Source organism: Bacillus rossius, chromosome 7, assembly GCF_032445375.1.
Source record: "Bacillus rossius redtenbacheri isolate Brsri chromosome 7, Brsri_v3, whole genome shotgun sequence".
Lineage (NCBI taxonomy): Eukaryota > Metazoa > Arthropoda > Insecta > Phasmatodea > Bacillidae > Bacillus > Bacillus rossius.
The window spans coordinates 65,279,788-65,301,043 of NC_086335.1; the positions used below are offsets into that span (position 1 = coordinate 65,279,788).

At 36.1% G+C, this 21,256-nt stretch overlaps 1 protein-coding gene across 5 annotated transcripts in view; it reads left to right on the top strand.

The window, feature by feature from the left end:
* Positions 1–20,910, top strand: part of LOC134534230 (alpha-N-acetylgalactosaminidase) — a 61,205-nt gene extending 40,295 nt beyond the window's left edge. For all 5 annotated transcript variants that reach the window (XM_063372501.1, XM_063372502.1, XM_063372503.1 and 2 more), the window contains exons 5-10: positions 1,782–1,876; positions 3,436–3,597; positions 8,871–9,068; positions 10,896–11,060; positions 12,591–12,663; positions 13,232–20,910. In XM_063372501.1, coding sequence (XP_063228571.1) covers positions 1,782–1,876; positions 3,436–3,597; positions 8,871–9,068; positions 10,896–11,060; positions 12,591–12,663; positions 13,232–13,350 — 812 coding nt within the window. In that variant the 3' untranslated portion in view covers positions 13,351–20,910. The remainder of the gene's footprint in view (positions 1–1,781; positions 1,877–3,435; positions 3,598–8,870; positions 9,069–10,895; positions 11,061–12,590; positions 12,664–13,231) is intronic.
* The last annotated feature ends 346 nt before the right edge of the window (positions 20,911–21,256 follow it).

The window sequence follows — 21,256 nt, forward strand, 5'->3', positions numbered from 1 at the left end:
ATTCCACTTCTCTATTCCAAATATGTTTGTGATTTAACTCAGATGGTGGATAAATAGATCTTTTTTGCAGTCGTTTCAATTGTAATGCATCGCAAGTTGGATAGCATGTGAAAAATTACCAGGTTTTAAATATTTGGCAGTATGTACGAGTATGTTTCTTTTGGAAACAAATAATTAAGTTCATCTGCCCTCTAACGTTTTTTTGAGTGTTCAAGTAAATATCTACAGTGCCAGTTTAGCGGCCCGTAGCACAAGCCCCTTCCTGCCGCCCCTGGTCACGTCCCTGTCCTCTGCGTGTGCCCCTGGGCTCGTGTGAGGGGGCTTCCATGCCCTCCTCTCCGCGAGCTGCCGAGGGCAGAAGTAAGGCAGTATCTCACGCCGGCGGTATTGTGCAACGCCCCGAGAGCACACCTTGCCAGACGGGTTTTGCCGCCTGCCGGGCGGAGAGGTCGCCACCGGTCCGCGTTACAAATGCCTGGCGCTCCGCCATTTCGGCGTTGCATCACTCGGTGGTGAAACTTGCATAATTTTATATGTGGGATTTATCATCATTTTTTTTTAATTTTTGATTCAGCTATCAATTCAGTAACAGTTTTGGTTATTATTTTAAGCATCACTTTGATTTTTACTCAAAATTTTATTAATTATGTTTTGTTTTTATGATTACAGTTTTTTTTCTCATTCTTGTAATTTACTTATTTTTAAGTTTTATAATTAGGGCCTAAATGCTAATGTTAATTAATATTCATAATTTTAAAAGAAATTCCTCCATTTTGTAGCATAAATAGTTTCTTTATCCATTAAAAAGATTTTTCACTGTGTTTCTATTTACTGTTGATAATGTTATTGGGAACCAGAATAATTTTAGTTTAATTTCACTATAGCCTAGAATAAATTTGTACCTTTGCGGTGCCTCTGTGAAAGGGCTTTGAGCCTATGAAAAACTCTCAACAAAACAATTGTCGAATCACAGTAAATCTGTTAACACACCTTTTAAGTGAGCAGTGAATAAGCAGGTGGCATTTGCTCGAGTGTATCTTTAGGTAGGGACAAGGTCATATGTGAATTGTGATCAAACTGACATAACGCCGAAAAGCGTGTCAATACACCATATAACACTAAAATGAATTTTAATACACCTTAAAGCACAGAAATGCAACTAAAAATCATTAAATTAATCATAATTTTTAATCAAAACTAATTTAAATAAAATAAGTGCAATATAGTACGTAATATAGTAAATTCAATTAATGGAACTTATTTAGCATGAGGTTTGTACCGAAAGGTATTAGTAACTAGATTAGAAAATTTTTTACTTTGTTTGATCTTTGTAGCAGTTATAAGTAATTTTTATTTTTCCTAGTAGTTATAGAATCTTATTACAAATTTTTGTATTGTAAAAGTACATAATGTATCAGTCAAAATGAAACAGTTTTAGTGAAATAAGTGTAGTGAAATATTTTGTCCTGTTTGTCGAATAATAGGCTATCATTACAAACGAGCAAATTAATAATAAACAAAAAAAAACAGAATCTCCTGTTTTAAAAATAAAGTTGCCTAAAAATAAAACCATAAAATCTTGTGGCTCTATAAGGCCATTGAACCAGTGAATTTTTCTACAACCTAATGACTAATTTTAGCATGAATGTTTTGCTTTTTGTTTTGTTATTTGAAATCTTAAAGCACGCTGGAGCAGTTAGCAGTGTAATGGGCTGTGACTGTTTATGAGCAATCGTAATAAGTGGTGGTGCTAGAGTTAATTTTCTCTGTGTGTGTCGCAGGTTACCCTGAGTTCGGCTACCACCTGAACCGCACGGGGCGGGCAATGGTGTACTCTTGCAGTTGGCCGGTCTATCAGATATACGCCGGCATGGCGGTGAGTGCCTCTTGACCACTAGTATGCTTGACACACCACGCCCACTTTCAACCGCTCGACCCCCGTCTGACGTTATCTCTAGCGGCGTTCAGCCCTAAGATCTACAATATGTCAAAAAAATTTGCATATTTTGGGTAGAAAATAGTTGAGTAAATAAGTGAGATACAATTTAAAATTCTTTAAACTGCGCTCTTGAAAAATATACTTTATATTACATAGTGTCTTATGCCTCCGAGGTAGGTACAGAAATGTATCAAAAATTTGTCAAGGCATGTGTTTTTGAATTTATTATTTTATTTTTTTACTTAAAGAAGATATTGGGCAATGGGCTGATATAAAAATTGAATTGAAATAATATAAAATTCACTATTTCTTCAAGCCAAAATTTTGTGTTTTTTTTTGTCCATTTGCTTTTTCAAAAAAAAAAAGCTGACAAACATTGGTTATTTACTGTAAGACAATTTTAGGTAAAGATGATTGTTTTGGAATATTTTTAGAAAGGAATTTCATAAACGATAAAATCATAAATCTTATGTGGAATGAAACTGAATACTAATGATATCATTAGGTAGTGGTCTAATGTAGATTTATTTTATCAAATAAATTTCAGGTTTTTTTTTTATTTCTCTTGAAATCATATATTCGGTATGGAAAACATTTAAGTACAACCAGACCAGAATATGTATCTATTTTGCATTAGCCCAAGAAAATTTTTATAGTAGTAGGCAAATTGCATCCAGTAGGGTGTATTCTAGTGCTTATGGTAAATTAGCAGGCTATATTTGAATTTAAAATAACCAGCTATCAGGCTAACATATGGTTGCTATGGACATATGTAGTAGGTACTGCTATGAAATTGTCTAATACAAGTTTTCTTTACTACTTTAGGTATGTATAAAGTGTTAACTGTTCAGTAGTTTGTGACTTTATTTTGATGTGTTGTCCCCACTACCTAAAACATTTTTCTGGTATATTTGCTAATCAAAGTGTTAATTTTTTTCAGAATAAATCCATTGATGAAGTGTAATAGCTTCTTGTCCTATATCTTGTGTAATCTGATTCTTTAGTTACCAACCCTAAATGGAGTAAAATGGATTTGATTTAAGTCAAATATCACCTGCCTTCCCGTACATTTATTTCAGTAAATTTTCGTACATTATCATTTGTCACTCTATCTACTTGAATTTTAAGCATTATTTGGTAACGTTTTAAAGAAATTGTCACTTTTTTTCTTCTTCTGGGAGACCAAAGGTCCATGCAATGGACTATAGTGAAGTGACAAAAAAAATGTTACTATGCCATGTAAGAAAGAAAAACTGTTGTGTAGTTACGAATGAGTTTTTGGATTTGTTCTTATGTTCGCATGTTAGGATAGTATAAATTATTAGAGACCACAGTTTCAAAAATTTGCATCTCAGGACATTTATTTCAAACGATATGTTAGTGTCAGCTGTATGTATTGTGTTGTTGTTGTTTACAGTTCTTGTGTCAGTATCTGAAGTGTTGGTTGCCGAAGAATTCAACAACTTGTAGTCATTGGGATTGGGTTTGAATTTCAGCCAAATTTTACATCCATTATAGAGCACTGCAACTTGTGGCGCAATTTCGACGACATCCAGGACTCGTGGTCCAGTCTGGAGAGCATCATCGACTACTACGGGAACAACCAGGACGTGATCGTGCCGAACGCCGGGCCCGGCCACTGGAACGACCCGGACATGGTGAGAGTGCGCGCGCTATACCTCGGCCAGGAGCTGAGCAGGCTTACACTCTGTAGCAGTGCGGGAAAGAAACAAAAAACGAAAAGACAGTCTCGGGGACTGTCGACAGAAGTGAAAACTTAAGAGGCCACTCTTGTGTTTCAGGGGCACTACACAACCCGCGTTAACCTCATAAGATTAAATGCTATTTTTATTTTGCTTATAACTAATTAACTAATATAGATTTCGAAATGATGCTTGCTTGATATGTAAGACAACGATGCCCTTATCAAAGCCACTTTCTTCAAAAAGTGCATAAATTATGGTTTTATACTAATCTTTACTAATATGCATAAGTGTATTGTCTAGGTTTGAACAATAATTTATGCACGTATTTAGAAGAAAGGGGCTTTGATAAGAACATCGTTGTCTTACATATCAAACAAGCATCATTTCGAATTCTATATTAGTTAATTAGTTATAAGCAAAATGAAAATAGCATTGAATCTTATGAGGTTAACGCAGGTTGCGTAGTGCCCCTGAAACACTGGAGTGGCCTCTTAAAACTTAGTTTTTAAATGTGTAATTTGTAGAGCTGGGCGGGATCCCGATTTTTCGGGAAATTTCGGGAATGAATTTTTCCCGAAATTATTCGGGAAAGTAATATTTCCCGAAAATGTATATTGATAATTTTTCTGATAAAATCACTGCGTAACCTATCTTTAGGTGTCTTCGTAACGGAACATAAGTTTTTTGTGATTACAGTAGAACCTCATTTTTACGTACCTGAGATATACGAATTTGTGTAATTAACGTATTTTTTTACTGGCACCGTCATTTTCCCTATAGTTTTAATGCATTATTTTCCCGTTTAATGCAAAGCATTTCCCGCAATTAATGTTGCATTAGCGCTCCATTTTATAGCAAACCGTGACACAAGTTTAGACGGAACAATAAAAGTAAAGCGAATTGTGTAAACTGTATCTAGTTTACTTTACTACGTGCGTTTGTGGCCACGGCAATTTCTCAGCTTCGTTTGCCATTGTAAACATTTTTTTTTGTGCCACTTGCCAAGGTGTACCATACGGCCATGAGTAAAACGTTTGGTGATGTGAACGTTCAAAGTCTTGTAAATATGGCGTCTTCGTGCATGTTCGGTGATGTTCGTTTTAACGAATAAGAAATATTGCGGAAAGACGTTGGCGACACTGATGTATATTACATCGAAATGTATTTGAACGATCATAATTTTGGTGTTTAGGACAAACGACGGTGAAAGCAAAGATAGGCGTTGAGAGAAACTGTGGTGAAATGTTATTTCTAAATATTTACATATCGTAAAGTTTGTCACCGATGCTGTTCCACACACAAAGCCGAGCGCCAGAGATTCAGGTTCCTTTCTCTACAGAACAAGATATTCAATGTATTTTACTCCGGTTTTAAAAGCATTGTGATATTATCTGTGTTGGCGAGTATTTTAGTGTGAAGTTTTTTACATAAGGTGTGTGTGTTTACGTACGTGAATTTCATCATGGAAAGTCGCCACACCAAATTAAAAACTCCTATCTGGTCTTTTTACCAAAAAATGCCAGATAATGTGTCTGCACAGTGTAAACAATGCAAAAAGGTTTTAAAAACCAATTTTGGTAGCACATCTGGGTTGCTTCGACATCTGATGCAACATCCAAATTTGAAAAAAGAACTTGAACAGATAGAAGCAACACGGAAAGGCGGAAATATTGGGGAAAAAACTTTAGAACCAACAAAGAAGCAACTTCGCTTAGACGAAGCTTACAAATGGCCTTCAACACATGAAAGGGCCATTTCACTGACGAACTGTATTGGGGAATGGATAGCTGATGCTATGTTGTCATACAGTACAGTGGAAAATCATAAATTTCAAAAAGTCCTTAAAATAGCTCAACCACTTTATTCAGTGCCATCTCGTAACACTTTTTCAAGAAGAGTAATACCTGAACTGTACAACAAAACAAAGGCAAAAATGTCTGAACATATTGCCAATGCAATAAGTTTATCCAAAATTGCTTCTTTATCATTCACTTGTGATTTGTGGACATCTGCTAGCAACGAAGCATTCATGTCGCTGACATGTCATTTTATTGAAGATTTCGACATGAAGAAGTACTGTTTAGGGTGTTACAGCTTTCCTGGTGGACACACTGGTGAAGCAATTAGTGAGAAACTAGTAGAGTGCTTCAATGAATGGGACTTAGAAAATGCAGGGGACAAAGTGGACATGTACATTGTGAGTGATAATGGACGAAACCTTAAGTTGGGACTTTCACTATGCAAACTTAAGTTTACGCAGCTGCAGTGCTTTGCACATACACTGCAGCTTGTATTGCAAGATGCTGTTAAAGTAACATGTGAGATCAAAGAGGTACTGAAAAAGTCACGTTCGATTGTTGGACGATACAAACACAGTGCGCGAGCAACTGAACAGTTGCATCAAATTCAAGAAGAACTAGATCTGCCGGTACTAAACTTGATTCAAGACTGTCAGACTAGATGGAATTCAGAGTTTTTAATGCTGAAGAGATTGTTTGACAACAAGATACCTCTTTCTCGTCACTTACCAACACTGAACATGGACAATCTGCAGTTGAGTGAATGGAACCTTATTGACTCTTACATTAATATATTGCAACCATTGTATGATGCTACAACCCAACTTTGTGGTGAACGTTCACCATCAGCATCAATGGTCATTCCGGTCATTTTTTCTCTAAAAAATTGTCTGAAGGCCTACATCAACACCAATGGAAAGGGATGGGAGTTTGCAAATGAGGTACTTCTGGCTCTCCAAGCACGATTTCCATGCTACGATCGAAAAGAGCCATACTATACTGCAATGTTAGTAGACCCGAGGTTTAAGGCTGTTGTAATTCCAACGGAAGAAAAACTTTTGGCACGTAACCACCTGGATAAAAAAGTAAAAGAAATCACACAGGCAACGGCACAACCAGGTATTGTTTAATTTATTTGTAGGCCTAGTTATTTTATTTATACAAAAGCCACTATAGCATTGTGTAAGAATGTGGTTTTTCTTTTTCTTTCAGTAACAACTGCAGGTACCAGTGAGTTGGCACAGAGTTCTACTTCTCTCTGGAGTGTTTTTGACGAACTTGCTGAGAGCGAATCAAGTAACCAGATCATGTCATCAGAAACTGATTGCTATTTCAGTATGCCTGTTATACAAAGAAGTGATGATCCCCTAAAGTGGTGGAGAGAAAAAGGAAAAGATGCGTTCCCTAACGTGTGTAAAGTTGCAATGCAGTATTTAGGCATCCCTGCAACAGAAACAGCAAGTGAACGTGTGTTTTCTTCTGCTGGGAACATTGTATCTCCCAAGCGTATGTCCCTTTCCTCAGAACATACAGAGGAACTAGTGTTCATACACGAAAATGGAGGCATTTCATAGTATTGTTTATTTTTTCAAAATTTTTATTTTAATACTATGGCTTTTAAAAGTTAAAATTATATGGTTTTGATAGCCCATTTTTGAAATAAATAAATTTGCTTGGATACATATTGCACTTTTAAATAATTCCCGTTCCCGTCCCGTTTCCCGAGGGAAATCATAGCTTCCCGCCCGAATTTTTCCCGAACCAAAATTACCTATCCCGTACAGCCCTAGTAATTTGACATCATTCATATGTCAAACGTACGTAAGAAAATGATTTTGGTATTTTATCACTAGCATGTCGATAACGCGAACCGATTAGTTTTGCCCCTACCAAAAATCGCTCAAAGCTGCTAAAGAAGTTTTCACTTCAAAAATTAAGAACCATTAAATATGTAGAGCCCAGGTATTGCTGTTCATAGTTTATAGATTAACTTACATGTCAAATAAAATGAACAGAAATGTAGATAGTGGTTTTAATCTTTAAAATAGTTTCAGTTTATCATTCAAAATCTTTTCTTTGAACTTTGGTTTTATTCAATACTCTTTAATTCAAATTACATAATATATTCTACTTTTGCCCATAGGTATAACATTATATTAATTTTAATTGTAGAACTTTTTTTTTTTTCAAGGAACAAAGAATACGTACCAAATTTGGTAAGTTCCCAGTATAATGTTTAAATCTTGAATTCAAACAAAATTCAAAATATAAATCAATTATTAGCTAATAATTAAGAAGAGACTGTTTACTTACCCATATAATTTTATTTTCTGCCTGCATATTACATCTTACCTCTGGTTCAACAAAATACATAGGTAGTGAAATAGAAATCGCTATGTTTTAATATTTCCTTCATACTGTTGAGTATTTTAGCTTTTTAAAAAAATTATCTGAATCACATAAATATTTCAAACCCTCTAAAATACTTATGTTGTAAAAAATAAAATTTAATCTAGTATAATAGCATAGCTTGGGGCATATTGTATTTAAGGCATTATTTTTTGTCCAGTTTATCTTATATTCGAGGTCATCTGAAATTCAAAGTGGTCTTATATTTGAGGTTGTTAAAGTGAGCTGTTATTTTTTATTTTTTTTTTAAGTGGTCAATTAATATTCTATATGTGTTTTTTTTCATATTATTTTTTTGACTGTCATATTTTCAGTAGTTATTAAGTAATTGAATTGGAACTCATCGCTGAAAATTAAGTAATTGATTTTAGATTTGTAATGAAAGAATACATGGGATAAAATTACAAGAATAGACATATATATCACTAGTTACTTTTAAATTACATTATGTAAACCTTCATTATTGGGTCGTTCAGAGAAAGAAGCAGTGATGGTTCTTACCCAACTTCTGGCATAGTTAATAAATTTAGAGCAGTAAATAGGTATCAGGGACAAGAAGACTGCTTGCTCACTAATATATTATTAAATTATTGTACATGTGCTATGACACGATCAAGGTGGACCAATAATGGGGTTTCTGCTTTGCAAAACACTGCTATATTTTGCCAAGACATAGGTTTTCATAATAACGTTCGCAGGCTTTCACGGCCCATTGTTTGAAGTAACCTGGCTCCTGGGTTGTAGCCGAGTCCTTGGCGAATGATTCACCTGACGTTTCGGCCGACATTGCAGTCGCCATCATGGGGGAGCAGAGTTACCTACTCTGCTCCCCGATGACGACGGGCGACTGCAGTGTCGACCGAAACGTCGGTGTGAATCATTCGCCAAGAACACGGCTACAACCCAGAAGCCAAGCCACTTCGTGGGTTTTCATGGTTTTTCCCTCGACGTAAACCTTGCTTGGGATGCGTTTTGAAATGTTTGTGTTATATTATTCTCCCCGCCTCCCGCCGACAGCTGATCATCGGTAACTTTGGGCTGAGCTACGAGCAGTGCAAGACGCAGATGGCCCTGTGGGCGATCCTGGCGGCCCCCCTGCTCATGTCCGTGGACCTGCGCACCATCCGGCCCGAGTACAAGGCCATCCTGCAGAACAAGAAGATCATCGCTGTCGACCAGGACCCGCTGGGCTTCCAAGGTCGCAGGATCTACAAGGTAGTCATCGCGCTTGTAACCATCTCGGCTCTCGGCGCGCGGCGTGTGGCCGGAGGGATTTCGTAAATATGTGAAACGGAAGTGCGTAACAAATGTGCTGTGCCTGCGTGGAAGTCTCGGAAAACCTCGAAAAGACGGTGGATCCACGTGATTCATTCATATGTATATATATACAGGGCCAGATTTAGGGGAGGGCAACCGGGGCGAAAGCCCCGCGGCCTCCACAAACGGAGGGCCCCCGCAATAGAGACTTCGGAAAAAAAATGAACACTAAAATTTAAATTCATATAATTCTTGTCTCCGATTATATTTATGTATGTTTTTTAAATACTAAGAGAATCACAATAAATTATTTATTGGAAAACTCGACTGAAAAAAATTGTTCATTTTATTTGGAAAATAATTTGGGGCCAGGGGGCCTCCGCTCCTATATATAAAAAATAAGAATATCTCCTGGAGTTGGAGGGGGGGGGGGGATAAAATTTTTTACAAGTCCTTTAAATGTACTTTTTATTCTTTGAAGCCACCCTGCCTACACCAGCGCACGAACTGCATCATTACCATTCCGTAACTGCCACAGAAATGCGTCAAAAGCGCCAACATCGAGCAAATTGTAGGAAATTAAAAAAACATTAGCCTAACCTAACCTGGGTTGGGTTGGTTTGGGTTGGGTTAAGTTAGGTTATTACCATCTTTTTGAATATAATTATAGATAGGTTTAAAAAAAAAAAAAAAGGGGGAAAGTATGTTCTCCTTACACGGAAAAAAACACCTCATAACACTGACATGAGGTTAATACACCAAATAGCACCAAAATTCAACTTACATATATCATGGAATTTAGTAGCATTTGAAAAAAAAAACTTAATTCAAATCGTAAAAAAAAAGTATACTTCTAATGTTTGATATTCAAGGAGTATCATTATTTTCGCACAAACAATTTGTACCTAAGTACATTGATCAGAAAAACTAATTTAATTTTATTGTGCATCCCTTATTAAATCACTTTTAAACCACAAATTCTTGCTAATTTATTTTTGTTCTAAATGTATCTGTTTTATACCAATTTAGTACAAATTATTTTATTGTAAAAATGAAACACAAAAATATTACCACTATTTTTTGTAGTAAGTATTACAAAACAGCTTCGATAAAAATAAAAAGAATAACACCAAAATCCTCTGTTTTAAAAATAAAATTGGATATTAAGTAAAACCATAAAATAGTTTGCATTATTGCCTACAACGAAATTGAAAAATTTTCTGTCTTAAGAACTAATATTCATGACTTCAGTATAACATATAAGGTCTTCAAAATTCCTTATATAGTTATTGTTGATTATCAAAACTCAGTCGCATAATATTCAATTTGAAGTTGCATAGTTGACTATTGAATCATTTGATTAGCAGACCAAAATTTTAAACTGTATAATGAAATGGCTTCATTAAAAGCGAAAAAGTCTTGAAGAAATACTAAACCCCGGCTTTGGACTTGATTTTCAACAAGAAAATTTATTATAATACTTCCCATTTTGTTAAAATTCATTAAACAGTTAATGTTATAAATTTTCCATTTGTATTTGTGAACTTTGGTTTCGCGCCATCCGCCACAGATGGCATCATCGTTTTCAAACATTGTTGTTCCAATTTACTTTTGTTCCATTCACGAAATACTCACTACCAAATGCTATATACCGAGAGTTAAGATGTTACACATAAAAAAAACCAGGATTCGCAGAAGCTTAATAAAAACCACCTAAATTTTAATATTTCATATAATGGTTTACCAAATCATAAACTATTCTGTACATCATTAATTTTTTTCCAGCACAACGGCATTGAGATATGGGCCCGTCCCATTACTCCGGTGCAACAGAACTACTTCTCGTACGCCGTGGCGTTCCTGAACCGCCGGACGGACGGGACTCCCTCGGACGTGGCCGTGACGCTGAAGGAGCTGGGCCTGGTTTACCCCGGCGGCTACGTTGTCGAGGTACCGCCGTCCGTCACGCTTGCACTGTCTGACGTCAGCGCTCCGAGCTTGTGTGGTCTTGTGGTGACGGGTTTCACTTGCAGTCTGGATGCTGACTCACTGCACTCAAGTGATTTACTGATTGTTCACCATTTGGTTCTACGTCCTTTCTCTACGCAAAAGCTGTTGAAGTTTATTAAGGGGCCCGCCTCGTCAGGGGTGTATGTGTGTCAGTGAGGTGGGATGATAAGCGCGACGCTCGATGGTATTTCTAGCGCGGTATCGCCCCTAAGCTCAAGGCTCTGAACTGGCACGCAGTCTTCTCGTCATCAATTGATAACTGTGAAATTTGTGCGGTGACCATATTTTTATATTACGGGGAAATGAAGATAAAGGTGTAATGCAATTCCCTTAAGTGCTTTCAAAAATCTGTACCACTTGTTTTACACCTAAAAATTACTCTGAAAACATGCGTTTCAGCCATTTTAACTCTTCTAGAAATACAGTTTAAAAACATGATCCAAAATTAAAAGTGCTTTTCGGGCCTGAGCGAACTCTTAAATGCTTTTCGTAAACATACCCCACTCGGATATCTTGAGTAGTTTTGACCGTGTGTGTGACCAGGTAGGCGGGCCCCTTAAGAGGCTGTGGCAAATACAGCTTATTTCATGGTGTAAATTGTTACATTTAAAAACATATATATATATACATATATATATATTAATAATAGTAAAAATTATAAATACCAATAGTACTTCTGAAGAATATGGCTTAGCATTTATATATTTTTATTTCTGTAATAATAATTATTTCCTCGTTTATGTATTTTTAGATTTTTTTTATCTTACCTTTATTTCTATGGATTCATAAAAATAGCACAGTAGTTAATTACTTGACAGTAATTAAAAAATTTATAATAAGTTAAGTATGGATGGTTTTCAGTATACTTCCCTATTTTCTTTTGTCTTTGGCTTATATGTTATATGTTACTCGAAATGCATTAGAACTGTGTAACAATTTATCATGCATGTGTGAATCGTATACACTCTTAAGTATATGGTTTCCCAGTTTGTGCCTATATCTTTGTTTAGCTTCTACAGGTAAAGTAATATTCTTATCTTAAGTAGTGATTGGTCAAATCCCAATCGTCCCATGTCCGAATCTCGAATTTGAATCACAAAGAGTACCTTGATTCTGCCCTTCAATTCTGAATATAGGTCAAAAATATAATAATGCCAAAGAAATAGTTTGTTCCATGAACTATGTTTTGTCCATAATTATTTACATAATGGTGCAATATCTTGTCAAACTCTAATAGCATAGGTAAAATAAGAGAAACAAATACACCTAAGAGCTGTCAGTGTTGCATTTTTGAGTTTACTACATTTCTTAGTTTTTTCAAATATTTTTCCTTGATTCTCAACTCTTTAAAATACCAGAGATTCTATGGCTTAAGGGTTCGAGGATTCTGCCGGCCCATCCCAAATGCTAATACAGGTGTTTGTTTTTAGATGACTGTTATTCAAACTATATATATTTTTCTTATTGCAGGATCTGTACGAAAACGTGAATTATGGGCTTCTAACACCATCAACCAAAATCAAGGTCAAAGTCAATCCTTCAGGTAAGATGATATAATTTGGTGGTGATTGGACTTGCTTTTCGGTGTTACTTCGATTTTATCGCAATTCATCCTATAATCTTGTCCCTAGCGTGGCGTAGCCAGGATTTCTGTATGGGGGGTGTTAAGAAGCACGGCCTCTCTCCCCCCCCCCCCCCCTGTATTAAAGCGGTGCGTCCGGGGGTCCTCCCCCGGGAAAAATTTGGATTTTAAGGTGTAAAATGGTGCTATTTTAGCAGTTTTCGGTACTTAAATTATAATATTGTAATGGTAAAATTTTTTATTAATTTTTAATATGAAATTTGTTTGAATGATGAATAAGAAATTTAATTAAAGTTTTGGTGCTAAGGGGAGGGTTTGAACCCCTAAAAAAAACCCCTGGCTACACCCCTGGTCCCTAGTCATCATTTATTTCACACCTTCAGTAGTTTCAGCAGTGCTTAAGTTTTATAATAACAATACCACACTGTGCTTTGCTCACTCATGAATTCATGATGTGGTAACACAACAAAGTTTATTTCTTTGTATGTAGTTGGTAGCACATATCTTGGTAACACTTTACTGTCCGCAGGTGTTGTGATCCTCCGCGCTGACTTGCAGCCGTCGTTTCAGAAGTACCGCCCGGTGTTCCCGCCTCAGAGCACGTACGATCCCTATCAAGTGTTCCAGGTGCAACGAAACTATTTCTAGTGTTTGAAATGTGTATAATGTGTGCAGAAATGTTCCCAGTGAGATCGAGAAAGACTACCATCATTCCATTGTTATATATTCACGGTATGTGTGTGTGTGTTTGTGTGGAGTAAATTAATTTTTTTTTTTTAAATATATTTAGTGTATTGTAAAATCAAATTCAAGTAACCAGTATAGTGCCAAACACTTTCCAGTATACAGAAATGTATTTATTAAACTGTTTATGAGCTATCCCTCACTTCTTTGGTGCAGATGACGACATAGTCGGTAATTAAGTATCTTTCTTATGTTTTATTTTTACAACATGAGTTATTGTTTGCTGCACAAGTGAGTGTATAATACTTGCTCTCTTGAATTAATTAATCTATTATTATAGCTTTTTTTATAATAAGTGTGAATTTCTGCACAAATTGATGAAAAATAATTACGTAGTAGTATATTTGTGTGGCAGAAGTTTATAGTTGCAACAGTAAAGCAATGTCGACCTCATGGTTTGAAAAATTTAATTCAAAATCTGCAGTGTAACCTGGGTGGTTCTTAAATCCACCCTTTAAGAGCACTATACACCTGGTCTGCCGAGATGTCTAAGTGAGACAGCCCTGGAGTATTAAGGGTGAAGCTTGCACGTGAAACTGGCATGCAGTGTTTTCTATGGAGTCTTGTCTCAGTTTGCTACATGTCCTCATTCAACTAGGCCTGTGCGACACTTCAAGCTGAGGGGAATCAATCAAAGATCTTTTTAATATTCAATTTGACTTCACCAGGAAATTTGTTATTCATTTTATTTGAAGCTTCGGTTGTTATGCAAAGATTTGCGTCTGCCATGAAAATTCGCAAAGCCTAAAAAAACATTGGAAGCCTAAGATATGCTCATGACCATATATAATTTTTTTTAGTGTTGTATATGTTTTGCTTGAATAAATTGGTTACTTAAAAAATCAAAAGAAGGCGCTCTGTTTGCTTTTATGAATGCTCAATATTGATATTATGCATGGTTATTTCATAATTTTTGTGAATGTTGTTATATATAGGGCTCACTTGGTGAGTTCTAACATTACAAATGTGTAACTTTTTTTTTCTATTTCAGTCTTCTATTTTGTCAAATAAGTGTAATACATTTTCGTCGCGAGTTAATATTCACATTTCGATTCGACTTTGCGAATAATTTAAACATTCGATTTAATACTTGCTTCACATAAAAAAAGGATTATTTGCACAGGCCTACATTCATTGTTTGAGATTGTGTGTCAAACATAGCATCCTTAAAAATGATGGTGAAGGCAATAGATGAGACATTTTCACTTGGATAAAAATTATACTATATTATAATACTATAATACTATGTGAACAGTTTCTTACATGCTATTAATAAATGATAATAGAGTATTAAAAAAACTCATAAATCTGTAAGTTTTTAAATTGAATGCTGTCTACTAAATCTTGTCACAATTCTTAGCAGCCAGGTGTGAAGGTCTCTTGTTTGTAGTTGTGGGTTAATTAATACATTATAGTTATCATAATACAGTATATAGCTTCTGGGGTGTTGTTTGAATATGATTCCTTTTGTGTCATTGACACTTGTGTGATCTCTTAATTGTGTTGGCAGCATTAGACCCATAAATGAGCAGGAATCAATTGTGTGGGTTGATGGTCAGTATGTAAGGAATACAGGAAACACGTGCCAGAACCATGTTTCAGTGAAGGAAAGGTTCAACTTCATTAAAAATAATTTGTTAGTTGAAAATGAAACAAATGAAATGAGAAATGTGCATCTCTGGCTTGTGGCAGGGTTTACATGGATGAGGTAAGGGGAGGCAGGTCAGGGACAGATTGTATTTGGTGTGGGAAATGGGAATACCCCGAGTAAACCAGCGGGTTCACTGCAACGTCTGTCGCTTTTACCCCGCTTGGAAACGATTCTGGTTCGATCCGGAATTGAATCTGGAAGGCTGCAGTGACGGTACTAATTTCACAAGTGACATCATTACTTCATTGATCTGGGGAGCCGAATGAAAAGAGTTCATTTCAATGGCTTGCTGCTGATTAATTACCTAAATATAGTTTGTTAGTTTCTAATCCTAGAAGCAGTGAATGATAGTTACCCTCCCCAGTTATTCTACAGCTAGCAGCTACAGTATTAGTAGCTGAGAAGTTAATTTATTGTTTTCTGATGGTACCTGATGAAAAATTGTATTTTTGAATGCTGAATCAATTTTAGAAGTTGGCTTGACTAGGAAAGTGTGCGTAGTTTTTTTACAGTTTGAGTATATCTGGTTTTTATAATGAATGGTCGGTATTGACTATTTTGTAGCTTTCATAAAATAGTTTTCTGTGATTTTTCTTATCTTAAAAATATATAATATAAAGGAGAAAAAATTGTAACATGTATCAATAAAAGAAAAAAATAATAATTTTTTAATATGTGAACATGTTGCAGTGTTTGCAGTTTTGTGTGATTATGTTTAGATGCAACTGCAGGAGCCGTAGCAATTTTGTAAAATGTTAGCATGATAAAATTACGATTGTCTGTTTTGTGAACAAAATTGTTTATTTTTCTCACTGGGCAGTGCTAGAAGTAATTAATTTTAATTATGATTGATTCTTGTTTTAATCACAATACTAAATAGGCTGTGTTTCTGGTACCATATAACGATGTAACAATTCATGGGATACTTTAAAATGTAATATTTATGAAGTCTGTGCAAAATACAAAAAAAAATTTGGAACGCTTCAGTGAGATAGCGTGCGTTCAGTTTTTTTATTTTTTATTAAAAGAATTGTGGTATAATAAATCATCAAAAATGAACTTGCGTACATGATGTAATACCCCTAGTGTCTTAAAGAATAATTAAATAATAAGGTTAAAAGATTTGGAAGCTTTGATTACTGAGGCCCTCAATTAATAACTATAAAAGTCAACAACAGAGGCGACACTAGGAGTAAACAAAGAAAATTTAGGGACTCCCTACAAATACTTGGGAGTAAAAGGATCGTCATTATATATTAAATAAGTAAAAACAACTGTTACGTCTATAGACTTCCTTATTTTATTAATCATTGTTCTTTTTTTTTGATAGATTAAATTTTCCTTAGTAAAGTCTGTTTTTCATTGATAAGTGATCTTATTTACATAACTCACAATTACACTTATTATATGATATTCCTTAACGTTATTTACGATAGAGCCGGCCCTTAATGTATAACAAAAATTAAAATATTTAACAACAAGACTGAAATTAACATTGGTAACTTTAAAGTTTGTACATATAGTCCTTCCAAAACATAATATAAATTTCTTCTCCTCGAACTGCCTTTTACTGTCCGCTGTCTTATCTGGGTTACACTAATCTTGGGTTCGTGAATAAAAAGATAGAATTATGCGGGTATCACCCGGGGCTGTAGGTAGACGGTGATCAAGGTAGTAGGCCTAATGATGTTGGATACTGCGCAGGAACCGACTCCAGAGGTTCTGGCAGAGGATTTTGGTTGCCCCAAACTTGGAACCCTGTCTGAAACAACAGTCCAAATTCCAAAGAATTAGACCTGTTTCCAGACAGTATACTTAAATGGCGCAAAAGGCCAATAGAGGGAAATTAAAGGGGGGGGGAATGACGTCAAGACTTACCAAAACAGGGTGTTGGTCCTGGCGCTCAGGAGAGGGCGTCTCGTCTCCGCAAACTCGAACCACGATTCGCGGTAGCCACGGAAGTCATCATGATTAATTAAAAAAAAATAATTTATATAAAAATACTAAGTTTCTCTACATTCAACTAAACTACTGACTGGTTAATAATTTTAGCTAGGGACTCCATCCCTTTAGTCTGAGAAGGCTACATAATATACGATGTCGATGATTCGCAGAAGATCGCAGATACAAACGGTACCAGTCAGTCCGGAGGCGCGCACCGAAGTAAGTTCAGAGCGGGATCTCACCAGGATATCATAAGCGCGGGGTCTCTAGAGAATGGGAGGGGGGTAGGCTCTGAGCCGAAAATTATCGAGCCCACCCGAAGGTGTCCGGCATAAAAAAATTAGATCTTACTGGAGTGACTGCGCGACTGAGGCGCTATCTTTTGGTGGCGAGAGGAAGTACTAATAAATCAACTTGTGACCGACGAGAGTGTCAAGCTAGGGCGTAATGGAGTAACCAGTGGTGCCACCTAGCGGCCTGAGACATAAGGAGGGGAGAGAGGTTGTCGTTACCTCCGCGCGAGCGCGGTAGTGTCGGCGCTGCCGACGCCTCACCAGTGGCATTAGTTACCACAGCCGTCGCTAGGTGTCGTTAAGGTGCAGAATCGTAACTGCGGCTGTGAAGCCTGAGATGGCCTTGAATTCGGTTAACGCACTCGAGCGGTCGTCGCTCCTAGCCACTTCTGAGAAGAGAGGGTGGGTGAGCAGGCGGGGGGGTGGCTTCAAAAAACGCATGGTCTGTGGGACACAAGGCCCACGGGATCCTCCTGTCGTGTCTTGCTGCTAGTGAACCTTATACCGATTCGTGACAGAGTTAGCAGGGCTCAGCACTGCTTCACAAGCTGCTATAGGCAAAAGAAGACCCGCGAAGAAATAACGTTACCGGCTCCGACGTGCCTGGAGGCGGGAGAAATATTAGCCAGAATGCTAGCCTAGCATGAGGCTGGGAAAGAAAATCAGCTCGCCTCTGAGAACAGAGGCTGAGGGCCTGGCCGTAAAGAAAATAAGATGAGAGAAAAAAAATAATAATATTTCCAAAAATATTTAAGATTACAAAATTTTTAAATAAAACGTGCCTAAATACCTAATACACGGCACAATGATTTTTTTGTTCCTCGCAGTAGAAGACTTAAAATTGGAATTTGTTTGGTATTGTAATCTTATGTACAGTTAAAGTTAAAATTTAAATTAAATTTAAGAATATTCTGTTTGCTACTTATCATTACACTTGCAAGTCCTCAACCAGAGTAAATTATTGTTTGTTGTGTAATGTTTTGTTGTTCGTAACGTCATTATACTGTGTTCCAACATTTGAAGTATTTTCATAGTTTATTGGTTGGTGTTGTTAGCAAAAATTGTAATGTTGGCGTATACTTTTTTTCTTTTCTTTTTTACTGGAGGCCATATTACTTCTGTGTTAGTTACAGAACTTTTATTTGAATGAAAATAGTAGGTATTGTGTGTGTCATTGGCATAATTCGTGACTAGCAATGTAACTTCAGCGACTGGTGGTGTGCTGCATGCTGCCATGTTGGCACCACTTGCTTCATGCCTCGAGCTGCTTTCTATGAACTGTTGTGTGAACTACACGTAGACAAACCGGGGATTACTGTGAAGCTGCTGCGACTAGTCACCGTCATGACCAATCATCGGAACAGGCAGCCATGGCAGTTGTCAGTCGCTGCTCGGCTGTGTGACAGGCAATAGTACTTGGTAGCATGGCTCTTTGCAGCTCTCTTGTTCGCTTCTGTTCCCAGTGTTTGCACACTTCCAAGCCAGAGATTAAAGCTTTCAATAAGTAAAATTCAAAATTGTGAAAATGGCCTTAGAATAAATACCTCTTGAGGAGAATGGAATTTCCATCCAAAGCTCTGCTCACTGTGCAAGTCTATTAATTTTGTAGCAGTTTTTTTAAACTTTTATTTTAGCCTTTAGTGCTGGTCGAAAGAACGTTACCTGTCCCTGGTGTGTGTTTTGAGGACAGAAAATGTAGAAGTGTTTAATAACTGCTAACAATCATCTCTGCAGTTCGTGTACTCAAAGATATTCGCTATTAATGAATAATTTGATCATCATTTCAAATTGAATTATTGTTAGAATTATTTGCTACCTACACCTTGTCGGACATATTCACAAAATAAAATTATTAAAAAAAAATGTTACATGTATGAGGTTAATATGATTTATTGAAAAATTTAGACTTGCACTGCAACATTATTCACACGTTGTTTTATATTCAACAAATAATCAATGATTATGATTTAAAATTATTAATAAATTTCTATTTTAAGTATGTAACCAGATCAATGAAACAACTTTCGAACTGAAAAATTATTAGTTTAAGAAACTGCACTGATGGTTATTTTTTTCTTTTAAATTTTCTGTATTTCTCACGTCGTCGTAATGGTTCCATGTATTTTTATTTGATTGTATGTTAACATTTGATTACAAAAATATTCAATGGTAGTGAATATTGCGATATTCTATTCAAAATTCTATTCAAATCAAAAATTAGTATTCACAGAAGCCGAAGTGGAACTCACGTAAAATAAATACAGGTCCCCTTCGCAGGTACTGGAGTAGAATCATCATGGTCTCCCGGAAAAGTGTCAGCTCAGCTACATGTACTGTTAGCTTGGGCAGGATAGGCTGACCAGTGATGCAAAAAGAACCAGTTTTGAAAATGTGTGCTATACTCATCCTGTAAACACAGCTAATATTAGTTTCTACACAATATTCAATAATTTAAGGTGGAAATATTTCAGGTTAAAAGCTCATGAGTTTAAGTTTGCTTGTAGTGCTCACTCAAAATTGCAAGTGTCGAGGCACTGATTGGCGAAATTGCAAAGTGCGTCTTGAAATAATGCTTATGTGTTTCTTTTCTTTTTCAATACCTACATTTTCTTTCCCCGTGATTAATTGCTGAAAGGCTGTGATATAGGCGAGTGTGAAGTTGTGTATTTGTGCACAAATTGTACTCTGCAATATGTGTTGTGGTTAACACATGTGTGTTTTTAAACAAGGATCTGTGTACAGTTGGCTCTCTTTTAATCTGGCGTTATTTAGTTTGGCGCAGTCAGTAATCTGACACTGATCAAACTGCTCGTGTTTGAATTATTTTTGGTTGGTTCGATCGTTTGTTGGTCTTGACACAATGTGATATCAGATACTTATTTAAGTTGTTACACTCGTGTTTATTTTTTCTTGCCATAGGACAGCTTACTTCTATATACTTTTTTAAATATGATTGTACAGTAGTGTCTTGATTAACAGAGTTAATGTGGACCGCGTCAGCTTTGAATATGCAAAATCTCAGCTAGCACGGATATACATAATAAGAAAATTGTCATGGTTTTCAGCTGACCCAATATTATCATTTTCGGGGTGATGTTTGTCCAGCTTTTCTTCAGTGTAGATTCTTTCATGTCACTCAATGATTTCCCTAACCAGTAAATGGCTTCTTGAAGGTTAATTTTCATTAGGCTTCCCACAACAGTTGGATTATTTTTTAGGTCCTCAAGCAGATGTTTCAACAGTCTTTACTGGTAATACGGATAATACGGAACCTCAATTAATCGAAAGTAGATTAAACAAGATTTTGCTGTACTGCATATTAAATTTTATTTGGTATTCCATTTAAACTGTATTGACTTAATAATCAGGGGAAAAATTGCTAATCCAGCATAGCCGTGATCCCGAATGTGCTGGATTAAAGGGCCTTTACTGTAATAGTTATCATTTTTATTTTACTTGTTGTTTTGAGATGATTACATCACCTTTATCCTGAAATTGTATGCTTATAAAAAATATATGTACCTACTTTGAAGCACCTGTATTTCCTGTGAATCAATGAAGAAAATTAGAAAATCATTCATTGTTTTTTTATTTATGAAGTTTTGTCAAACCAGTTGAATATTTATTCAATCTTCCATTAGCACATTTTACATATCCTGCCTTAACCCCCATACAATGTGTTATTTTTCCCAGTCTAAGAAATGGGTTTTCTGCTGTGAGATTTGAATTTTACAATTTATAAATTGAAATTAACAGTTTATTGAGAAAATACTTATCTTTTATAAAATTCTTGAGTTCTTGAAAACCAAATATTGCAACTGCCACATGACGTCTGCTTGTTTAGCTTTTTTTTATGCAGTTCAGAAGCACTAGCATGGGTTATTGGTGCAGTTCACACATTCCCTTGTCGGAACCAAGTGCA